Here is a 12265-nt window from a genome sequence, read left to right on the forward strand (position 1 = left end):
CACTCGTGTGCGTGATGTGGCCTCGGGGCCCTGGATCACACCTCCCTCTAACTGCTGTATTAACTTGACTATGATGTATTGGTCTTTCTCTTTTTCTATTGTCAGAGGGCTCTTTCTAGAAGGCACTGGCTGGGCTGATAATAAACAGAAATCATGAAAACCCCAAAGAATCAAAACACGCCTTTGGTTTGCCCTCCAGACGTGCGGAGCTGTTCCACGTGGTGGTCACGTAAATCTGAAGCCTCCATCTCTACGATCACTGAAGCCCTGATGTGTACCCAGCCCACACGGGCATGGAGGGCCAGGGAAGGCTGCAGCCCTAGGAATCTACAAGGCGCAGAGGATGGAGAGTCTCTGAAAGAAGTTCGGGCACAGAGCAGGTGTTTCTGGAGGACCTGATCTCACAACAGCTGTCACAAGCGAGTCCTTGCCAAACACAGACGCACAGCAGGGACCACAAGAGCCTGTCACCCCAGGCACCCCAAAGACCCACGGAACCAGGATATTTGGTGCTGGACAAGCATGCTCTTACCGTGCCCCCAGGAGCATGGGGGGCACCCCTCTTCACAGGAGGTGCACTGAGGACTCGCCCGGTCCTCCTAAGCTGTGACACCAGCCCGGGTGGGGTCCTCCCTCCACACTCCCGGCCTCGCTGCCAAAGGGTAGAGGACCACCCTGGCAGATGCAGAAACGGCCATTCTATCTGGATATTCAATATGTATCTGGCTGGACCCAACTCATGCACCCTTTAATTGCTGTATGTAAAAAAAAAAAAAAAAAAAAATCAATATTCCATGTCACCAAAGCGCAACAAAATTAAGAAAAATGCCCCATGAATAATCTCTACTTGATTGATTTGATCTATGGCCTGAGCCCTCATGAAGTCAGGACGTTGCGACAGTTTTATAGGCCGGAGGTCTGGTGTCTGCCGGTCACCTTGCTGGTGCCAGGACACACTCACCGCGAACGGTAGAGCCCGTCAGGTCTCGTGATAAGGATAACGAGTAAACAGATGACAGGGCAGAGGAAACTCACCCCCTCGCTGAGCTCGGCATCACCTCTTCTAGAGCTACCCAGGGTCACAAGTACGAGCCTTGCCCTAACAAACTGTTCAGCCCTCATACTGTGTAACCATGGATGCGGTACTGACCCCACACAGGTCTCAAAGGCCTCGTCTGTAAAATGGGAATAACCCTAGTCCCTACCTCTTCCAGTTGCTCTAAGACTCACTGAGATCATACACATAAAGCCCTAGCACGGTGCTGGTCGTCACTACCCACACCGGCGTCACCTCCACCATCACCCAGGGATTTTCCACAAATGGCAAAACAAGAAACATTAAATCCTCAGAAGCCACGGGTCCCACAGGTGACAGAGGTGACAGCTTTCCCACCACTGTGGGTTGATGATGACCATCCTGGGACTGAGCCATACAGGGACAGGTCTTGGGATGTCACATGGTCTGGCCCTCTGCCCCGAGGATGTGCATCTTTGGTTGGTGTTTTCCTGCAGGTAGAGAAAAGGGCTTGAGGCTCCAGAGTGTTCGGGAGAGGCGGGCGGAGCAGGGCTGCGGTGTCCTCGTCGCTGGGAGTCTGGAATGAAGGCGGCACCCATGCGAGCACGGAGGGGATCTCTAGGAAGGGGAAGGCTTTGCAGCAGAGTTTCTCAAAGTCATCTGCCAACCCAACACAGTCAGCTCTCCTTGTTCGTGGCTGTTATGTTCAATAAAGTTGCCGTGAACCCTGAATGAGGGGATCCTGGACCACCGTTCCCAGAGGAAATACAGGGTGAGCTTCCCCTGAGCCTCTGGTCCCCACATTTCATCAACCGATCCATACATGACCTTGTTCTATGTATGTTTCTATTTAAAGACACCTTATTTACCATGTAGTACTCACAAATAATTAATTATATCCAGTATATATAATAAAACACTAGCTGAGAAGAGTTTCACATTTTCCTGACCTGGGATAACAAGACTGTCAATTTCATTGGCTAGGGTCAGAGTTAGGGATTTCAGCCTTATAACAAGATGTTTTTGAATGGGTGGTCATCTCACAAATCCACAAAGTTAGCCACTTTTCCATCACTCCCTCACACACTGTAGATGTTACTCCAGCACTCCGTGGAGCAGTCCCAGGTACTGATCGGCAAATTCTTCTTCCTTTTTCTGAATGTACCATGTTGTTATTTGTTAACACTGAACTCACGGTCAAGAGCTCTGTCATTCACACCTGAATGAAACACCCAACACACGTGTTTTTCTCCAAAAGGCACGCCTCAGCCTTCTTGCGCTTAGGAACACTAGACAGCACTTCAGCACTGCACTTGGGGGTCACTGTATCATCAGCAACAAGCACACAAATGCAAGAGACACGGCACTAAAGGACCACAAAAAGGACACTTTTTCATAGAACGAGCTGAAACAGGGCAGGGCATCTCCTTGTTCAAACTTAGCTGGGAACGGGCGTGTTGAATGACTCAATTTTTTTGCCTGTCTGTGCATGTCCGAAAAGGACTGCATAAGTGCCATGGGTATAGATTTTTAAGGTTACAGATAAACTCTAGTGAGCAGGCAAATTCACAAATACCGAATCCATGAAAAATAAGGATCAGGCACACCTTGTTTACAGAACACCTCTAAGCGGATGCTTCGGGGAAATCCTGAGAGGCAATTTGTCTCTTTGATTTGAAAACTTTTTTTTGTGGTACGCGGGCCTCTCACTGTTGTGGCCTCTCCCGTTGCGGAGCACAGGCTCCGGACGCGCAGGCCCAGCGACCATGGCTCACGGGCCCAGCCGCTCCGTGGCATGTGGGATCTTCCCGGACCTGGGCACAAACCTGTGTCCCCTGCATCGGCAGGCGGACTCTCAACCACTGTGCCACCAGGGAAGCCCTGTTTTGTTTTTTCATTAATTTAGTTTTTATTGAAGTATAGTTGATTTACCACGTTGTGTTATTTCAGGTGTACAGCAAAGTCACTTGAGTTATAGATATATTCCTTTTCAGATTCTTTCCCCATGTAGGCTACTACAAAATGAAAACTCAATGCTGGAATTCTACAATGTCACAGGGCAAAATATTTTTTGCCTCTATTTTCCAAAATGTCCTCAATAAACTTTCATTGATTTGAAAAAACTTTTTTCCTATAAAAATACTCACACGCGGATCTCCTCTGTTCCCCACGATCACACCCTAGCTTCCCGCAACGCCAAGTCCACCTCCTTCAGGTTCTCCAGACCTGCGTGCCCCCGTGCAGACCTCTCAGTCTCCTCAGAGCTGCATGGGGGCAGCTCTAACTGCAAACTGGAGCTTTTTCAAAAGAAAAGAGGCTAGGGCTTCCCTGGTGGCGCTGTGGTTGAGAGTCTGCCTGCCGGTGCAGAGGACACGGGCTTGCGCCCCGGTCCGGGAAGATCCCACATGCCGCAGAGCGGCTGGGCCCGTGAGCCATGGCCGCTGAGCCTGCGCGTCCGGAGCCTGTGCTCTGCAACGGGAGAGGCCACAACAGTGAGAGGCCCACGTACAGCAAAAAAAAAAAAAAAAAAAAGAGGCTAAAGAAAAACATCTGCAGCAAAAAGTAACATCTGTGGTGCACGCATAAAGTGCTGCTAGGAAATGGAAAAGCATCGAGAGCCCAAAAGATAAAAGGCACCAACCATTCATAGAAGAAAAGTAAAGTATCAGACAAGAGGATCATGGGGTCAGCATTCATGCATAGCCTGGGAATTTATCGTCAGGTAATAAATCCAAAGGAGGAAAACCTGCCTCCCTCATACAAAGAGGTCTGTATAGTCTCGTATATAAAAGAAAATGCCATCCGCAACCTGCACACTCCATGGCAGGATATGTACAGACAAATCAATTAGATGGCCCATTGCCTGAACTTCAAAGGTTGGCAAAAAGGATCATGAAAACGATATGACAACACGGAGCGACATTTACAACATGTCAGATTTTAAAAGCAGGATGGCAGAATCACACGTGGGACCACGATGGCAGCTAGAGACATTGTTTATGCTCAGTGCCAGAGTCTGAGAAGGTGGGAACCACGGTCCCATTTCTAATTCTATTGTAATATTGTCATCCATACAGCGACTGAGTGAAGTGCTATTCAGCACTCTTAGAAGCACCCACGACCTAACTTTTCGAGCTTTGAAATGAGGGGAAGAAAGGAGGGATGCTATCTATGTACTTCTCCTCCAACAGGAGTCCTCCAAGAATTGCTTTTCAAACTGCATGTGGCATCTTGCTAAAATGCAGCTTTAACTAATAAGGACCTACTGTACAGCACAGGGAACTCTACTCAATACTCTGTAATGACCGATATGGGAAAATAATGTAAAAAAGAGCGGATATATGTCTATGTATAACTGATTCACTTTGCTGTACATCAGAAACTAACACAACATTGTAAAGCAATTCTACTCCAATAAAAACTAATTAAAAAAACAAAACAAAATGCAGGCTTGGCACTGGCAGTCCTGGGCCGCCGGTGGTGCTGGGCCGTGGACCATACTTTACAAACCAACAGTCTAAGCACCTAGATGGCTGATGCTGTCCATTTCTCCCTCAGGTGATTTCCACCACAGCCTTCACTGTGTGCACAGTACTGGGGGGGGCTGGCGTGGGACTCAGGAGCACCCTGTGGACCTGTTGGGGGCCAGGACTTTGCTGGCCACACGGCCTGGATATTCCCAGGGTAGAAGGGGGTTCCTTTTAGAAAGGCAGGCTGTGGTCTGAAGCAAGGAATTGCCAAACTTCCCAGGGAACTTCCTTCTTTACACACAGACACACACACACACGCATATCTTGCTTTCAAGACGGTTCCTGTCACCAGCGGGTCTACTTGATCAAATTTCAAAGTGTTCTTCATCTGGATGGGCCATTCGGGTCTACAAGACATGATGACCCAGCCAGGGTAGAGCCCTCAAGAGGAGGCCAGTTTCTTCGGGGGCCCTTGTCCGCCCTGAGCTGGGAATCACCAGCCTCTCCCCTTGATGGAATTAACTTGTGAATGAATGAGTGAATAAAGCCAGAAAAACTAGGCAATAATAAACCAGCATAAATGAGCCTTTCCGGGGTCTTGGAAGAGAGCATTTGTTTCAAGGAAACACTCTATTTGGGGAGAAAAGGTACCTGCCCTTCCACCCAATGCCACGTCTGAAAAACAGACCTCCTCTGGGCCCCCACCTCCACCCTCATCCACCCCCAGCCCTCCAACCCAAAGGGCTGCATTTTCACTCAAACTGGCATGCGGTTTAAGTAAAGCCCAACATCAGGTCTCGTGCACTCCCCACCATATGCCCTAGAGATCATTTCTCTCGACTGGAACTTTGTCCGGGCATCACTTGTCCTGGCGAGGCTCAGCACGTCATCTGCCTCGCGTGGTCCACGTCGACCTGCGGCACCATCGCCGCTGCTGGGTGGTGAGTCCAGCCCTGCCAGGACTGCAGAAGGACAGCAGTACTGTTCCCTAAAGCCCAGACCTTGACCCCAGAGCCACCGCTATTGTTGGGGGGCGCCCTCCACATCTGCTAGCGGACAGCAGTTTCTTTACACCCCAAAGCCCCCAGCACACACAGAACAACCTCAAATGACAGGAACACCCCGAAAGTGAAGTCAATTTATGCTTAACGATCTTTAAAAAAAAAAAAAAAAAAAAAGCATCAAAGGGAAGTTCCAGAAACCTACAGTGAGTCGATAGGACTTGTTGCCCAAACACGAGCTCTCACTAGCTATACTTTTCAAATGCATGAACTCTTCTGGGAGAAAAATAATATTAATGAAGCCTTTAAAAAATATGAAAGCAGTTCGTTCTCATTTGCCCACAGATTTAGCTAAACACAAGTTCCTTTACATGCGTCTAATATTCACATCTTTTTATATACATGTAAGTTTTTTTGAAAGGCAGCTTGTCAAGAGGGTTCATTAGAATACACACTCACTTTGCTATAATTAAAAGAAAATAGTTACGCTTAAACCCACTGGCCTCATTAGCATACATCTCTTCTCCAAGACTTTGTCAAACCTTCAAATAATCATATGCAAAATGGTTTTTTACAGCTAATTCCCCATCATGCCAAGGCCCCCAAGCTTTCAGAGAAGTGTCACCCAATAAAACCATCCCCAGTGAAATGCACTCAGGTCGCTGCCCCTCGACGCTAGGCTGCCCCCAACCACCGGCCGCAGCTGCCTGCACTCACCAGTAGCCCCGCATCCTTGCCGAAGTCCAGCCAGCCTGAAGAAACCCCCTGGTGAGGGGCAACCATCACAGGGACCACCCCCACGTGAGCAGATCCAGGGCAGGCACACTAAGACCCAACCTCTTCTGGGTGGGCTGGGGTGTCTCCTGGGAGCCCTGGTTGCCAATCAGCCTTCCACCAGATTTCCTTGACATTTAACTAAGGCACCTGATGGGTGAACAGGAGTGGCTGGGCCATCCACACATGACTGAGGGAATGGAGAGCTAGGCACACATTCTGATCTACAGGTTACAGCAACACCTTTGCTCTCCGGGCCCCTCCATCCCCTTCCCTGGGGACAACCAGGGTCCTACCTGCTCTTGGGGCCACTTTGGCCTCTCCTCGGGAGTCCTGGTCTTGGTCTTGAAGCTTCTCTGGGGGTCTGCGGGCTGCTTGGCCTCGGGAGGCAGGTTCAGGGACTTGGGCCGGCCCTCGTGTCTGCTGGGGCCGCGGCGGGCCTCGGCAGGCGGGCAGGGCTCCGAGGGGCCCCCGGGCCCCGGCTCGGGTGCCCGCAGCGGCGTGTGCTCAGGGCTGGCCTCGCTGGCACCGGTGATGCTGCTCGTGCTCAAGCTCATCTTGATCTCGGCCACGATCTGGTCGATGTCCTCTTCCTGGTCCTCCAGGTCCCCATCCCCGCGCCTCGGGCGGTAGGGGGATGCGCTGCTCTCGTTCCCGTTGGCCTCAGCGGGGTAGTAGTCCTGGTAGGCCTCTTCGCCGGGACAGTAGTGGACGCCCTCTTCCTGGTCCTGGGCCTCCAGCATAGAGGCCTCAACCTCGGGGGTGGGGAGGTGGCTGTCCCGGTAGCCGGGGCTGCCCTGGTCCCCGTGGCCGTGCAGTTGCGGGCCCGCCGGATCCGTCCACTCCTCCACTGCCTCCTGGCACTCGTCCGTCTCCAGGTGGTGCGTGTCGTGGGCCAGGTAGCCGTCCCCATTGCAGTCCATGCCCTGCAGGTAGCTGTCGTCCTCGGGGCAGTAGCGGATATAGTAGGTGATGCCCTCCTCTTCCTCGGGGAGGCCCTCGTCATAGTCCTCCTCCTCGGAGGTGTTGTTCACGTAGTCGGAGCTGGAGTCCCCGTCGGGGCTGTGGTCGTGGCCGCCCTGCTCGGCGGGCACAGGGCTCTCGGGCCGCAGGGCCGCCAGCTCCAGGCCCTTGGGCACGTAATCCTCCAGGGGCAGCTCAGCATCCTCGCTCTCGGGCTCCGGGCCTGGCCTCGCCCTGTGGTCCAGCATGCTGCTCGCCGTGTTCGGACGCTTCCGGTGGGCCATGGCGGGCAGTCACGCGGCCATTGTCATCAACGGGCGGCCACTGTGGGGAGGAAGAGGGGACAGGACAGTCAGAGCCCGAGAAGCATGCCCCACCAGCATGGTTTACACCAGAGCGATGTAACGCGAGCCTGTTCAAACGACGTGACGCCCCCACCCCAGCTGACTGGTGTGTCAGGACCGGCGCACACACCTGCCAAAGAGAGAGGAGGACACCAGGGCTGGAGGAGGAGGCCCCAATGACCCCCAGGACGCCTGCTGCTTTCCCCCCAACTCCCTGCTCATTCGAGATTTCCCTCTCTTTTTCTTTCTTTTTATTTGAAGTATAGTGGATTTACAACATTGTGTTACTTTTAGGTGTACAGCACAGTGATTCAGTTTTTTTGTTTTTTTTTTTTTGCTGTACGCGGGCCTCTCACTGCTGTGGCCCCTCCCATTGCGGAGCACAGGCTCCGGACGCGCAGGCTCAGCGGCCATGGCTCACGGGCCCAACCCCTCCGCAGCATGTGGGATCCTCCCGGACCGGGGCACGAACCCGTGTCCCCTGCATCGGCAGGCGGACTCTCAACCACTGCGCCACTAGGGAAGCCCGATTCAGTTTTATATATATATTCTTTTCCAGAGTCTTTTCCACAACAGGTTATTATAAGGTATTGAATATAGTCTCCTGAACTATAGATTAGATCCTTGCTGTTTACCTATTTTATATAAAGTAGTATGTATCTTTTTTTCTTTTCCCTTTGCGGTACGCGGGCCTCTCACCGCCGTGGCCTCTCCCGTTGCGGAGCGCAGGCTCAGCGGCCACGGCCCACGGGCCCAGCCGCCCCGCGACATGTGGAATCTTCCCGGACCGGGGCATGAACCCATGTCTCCTGCATCGGCAGGCGGACTCTCAACCACCGCGCCACCAGGGAAGCCCTAGTGTGTATCTTTTAATCCCAAACTCCTAATTTATCCCTCCCCCACCCTTTCCCCTTTGATAATCATTAGTTTCTTTTCTATGTCTGTCTGTATGTTTTCGCTTTGTAAATAAGTTCACCTATACCATTTTTTTAGATTCCACATATAAGTGATGTCATATGATATTTGTCTTTCTCTGACTTATTTCACTTGGTATGATTATCTCTAGGTCCATCCATGTTGCTGCAAATGGCATTATTTCATTCTTTCTTACGGCTGAGTAATGTTCCATTGTATATATGTGCCACATCTTCTTTATCCATTCATCTGTCGATGGACACTTAGGTTGCTTCCATGACCTGGCTATTGTAAATAGAGCTGCAATGAACACTGGGGTGCATGTGTCTTTTTGAATTATGGTTTTCTCAGGGTATATGCCCAGTAGTGGGATTGCTGGGTCATATGGTAGTTCTATTTTTAGTTTTTTAAGGAACCTCCATACTGTTCTCCATAGTGGCTGCACCAATTTACATTCCCACCAAGAGTGAAACACGGTTCCCTTTTCTCCATACCCTTTCCAGCATTTACTGTTTGTAGACTTTTTAATGATGGCCATTCTGACTGGTGTCACGTGGTACCTCACTGTGGTTTTGGTTTGCGTTTCTCTAATAATTAGTGATGTTGAGCATCTTTTCATGTGCCTGTTGGCCGTCTCACTCATGACTTGGTGAAGATGCTCACTGACTGAGGAGCCCAAGGGACCAAGACAAATGGTTATAAGATCAGGTTATTTGCTCTCAAAAAGAAAAAGAGAAGCTTTCATTCCAAAGACATGATGAAGCCAATGAGGAGGTGCCCTACCCCTTTCAAGTTGAAATCCGCTGCCCCTCGAAGCCCATCCCAAGTCCGCCCCCCTCCTCGAGCTCATCCCCCACTCCCCAGCACACACAAGCCTCTGCTTCCTCCTTACTCCAAACAACAGCACTGACCAGATTTGCCAGGAGCCATCCAGGCCAAGTGCCACAGAGAGACACGGGACGTGAGCCTGAGCCTCACGGCTCAATGGGGTGGGAGCCCAGGAAGGGGGACTCCAGAGGCAGGACCACCAGGAGAAGGGGGACACCCAGGACGCGATGCAAAGGACGTGGCTGCTGCTTACGGGATGTGGGTCACGGCACCACCAGGCACCGCAAAGCCCAAACTGGGAGGGTCCTGTACCCCACCGCCCAGGACCCTGCATTTTATCCCACAAACCATGCAGCGTCATTGGGCAATTTTCAGCAGGCACGTGACACAAGATTTCTCTTTCAGCCCCTTCGGGAGACGCTGGCGGACAGGCGGCTGGAGGAATGGAGACCAATGGAAACACCCTTCCCGTCCTCTAGGGAAGTGAGAGGCTCACAAGTGGCCGTGTCTCCACAGCATCGCTAGACACTAAAAGATCCACATCACTTCCCCAGAGCAGCCCACACTCCTGAAAGTGGTCCCACACCAGGAAAACCATCACTGAGATGGACCCTGCAGGGTCTGAGCGTCCTCCCGAGTCACCCCATCCCCAAACCCTGAAACTGACGGGCCCATTCCAGAGATCTGTTCCTGGTAGAGAGCAAGGTGTCCAGTGTTCCCTAAAATACAGCTGATCAGAGAGGATACACCAAGAGTACCAAGTATTGTTGTACAGCAGATTTCCCACAAAGTACAGCCAACCGCAACAGATGTGCCACCTGCTGTAGGAATGATACAAGGCACTTGGCAAACACTCTTTTGGACACAATCTCCAGGAAAAGCCTTCCTCAAAATGGTCCCTAAAGTGTGTATGGAATGTGATGGCTAAGGTGTGACCAGATCCCTATGCCTTGGAAGCCAGGATGGTGGAGGGCCAATGGGGCTAGTGGTTATTTGCACAGGAGCACATGGGTCCCTTTTCTTTGCAGAGGGCGGGGCACCATCTCTGTAGCATCTCTGTAGCTCCCCAGGGTCTGACACCAGGCCATGCACACTGCAGGTATTCACATCCTCGTCAAAGGATAAACCAAGGTACACAGTATCTCTTATTAACTTAACTTTGAATTCTATGTCATCTGGGGGGGAAAACATCTTACGCACACCTAGATGTGTATGCCCACACCTATATACAACACCCTACTGGCCAATGTAAGACTCAAGGACTAAAGTATATGGTAGCATAGAGCAGATCCTGATCCTATTAATGTTACGCAAGTAATCTATAATTTTTAAATTTATTTTATTGAAGTATAGTTGAGCTACAATGTTGTGTTAATCTTTGTTATACAGCAGAGTGATTCAGTTTTATACATATATATGTATAGATGTGTGCGTGTGTGTGTATATATATATATATACACACACACACACACACACACACATATATATATATACACACACTCACACACATTCTTTATCATTTTCTTTTCCATTATGGTTCATCACAGGATATCAACTATAGTTCCCTGTGCTATATTCAACAGCAGGACTTTGTTTATCCATTCTATATATAATGGTTTGCATCTGTTAATCCCAAACTCCCAATCCATCCCTCCCCCACCCCCCCCCCTTGGCAACCACAAGTCTGTTCTCTATGTCCGTGAGTCTGTTTTTGTTTCATAGGTAAGTTCATTTGTGCCATATTTTAGATTCCACATATGTGATCTCATATGGTATTTGTCTTTCTCTTTCTGACTTACTTCACTTAGTATAATATCTATGTCCATCTATGTTGCGGCAAATGGCATTATTTCATTGTTTTTTTATGGCTGAGTAATATTCCATTGTATATATGTACCACACCTTCTTTATCTATTCCTCTGTCAATGGACATTTAGGTTGTTTTCATGTCTTGGCCATTGTGCACAGTGCTGCTATGAACATAGGGGTGCATGTATCTTTTCGAATTAGAGTTTTGTCCAAAGTAATCTATAAGTTAAGGCTGTCCCAGCCAAAATCTCAGTGGAATACTGGGGAAACCTTGACCTAGTAATTCTTATGTTCATTTAGAAGAACAAACTTGTGAAAATAGCTGGGAAAGTTCTAAAACATGAGACTGTGAGGAGAACTTGCCTTATCAAGCATTTAACTATACTCTAAAGTCATGGTAATTAAAATGGCATGGTAGTGTTGCTGGACAGACAGAAATGGTATAGATGAGAAAGTCCAGAAACAGACATACGTTCACGTAGGAATGTAGTCTCTGCCATGTAGGGTGATCAGCCATCCCGGTTTTCTGGGACTGAACACAGTTTCCAAGGACACAGCACTTTCAGTGCTAAAACCAGGATGGCTGGTCACTCTAAGGCATGTGGAAAAGAATAGTCTCTTTGGGGAGGGGTATTGGGATACTTGGGCTGCACACTGGAACCACCTGGGGAATTTTACAGGTACTCACGCCTGACATTCCAAGTTCATTGGTAGAGCCGTGATCCGGCATCCAGGTTTTTAATGTGTACAAAATTTGAAAACCACTGGGGCGATTGTTTGGGAGGAAACTAAGCTGCTCCCTACCTTCCACGTGTATGCTTTTCAGATGGGCTAAATATTTCAAGATAATAAAGGGTTCCAGATAGTGGCCAGATTTGCCTGCTTCAAGGCAAGATATTTGGCCCCCCTCATGGGAAATCTGCACTCCTTGCAGCTGGGGATGGGGTGCAGCTCACAGGCCCAGGCAATGTCAGAGAGAACACATTTCCTCTTGCTCCAGGTGGCATGCACGTTGTCCCATGAAGCAAGCAGATTTGGCCGAGGACAACCCACCTCTGTCCACTCTTAAAAAATAGAGGATCCTTCCTTTTCTCACCTCAACAAAAAAAGCCAGGTGGCCAAGCCACTGCTGCCAGCTCGCTGCAA

General features: G+C 50.0%; 1 protein-coding gene across 1 annotated transcript in view; it reads right to left on the reverse strand.

Annotated features, from left to right (window-relative positions):
• APBA2 (amyloid beta precursor protein binding family A member 2) overlaps window positions 1-12265 on the reverse strand; it is a 195485-nt gene that overhangs the window by 55497 nt on the left and 127723 nt on the right. Inside the window, exon 4 of the mRNA XM_022554632.3 lies at window positions 6557-7547. Coding sequence (XP_022410340.1) covers window positions 6557-7507 — 951 coding nt within the window. The 5' untranslated portion in view covers window positions 7508-7547. The remainder of the gene's footprint in view (window positions 1-6556; window positions 7548-12265) is intronic.

The sequence above is a fragment of the Delphinapterus leucas genome, chromosome 2 (assembly GCF_059928025.1).
Source record: "Delphinapterus leucas isolate spDelLeu-1000000601 "Yukka" chromosome 2, BTC_Dleu_Yukka2, whole genome shotgun sequence".
In the NCBI taxonomy this organism is placed as follows: domain Eukaryota; kingdom Metazoa; phylum Chordata; class Mammalia; order Artiodactyla; family Monodontidae; genus Delphinapterus; species Delphinapterus leucas.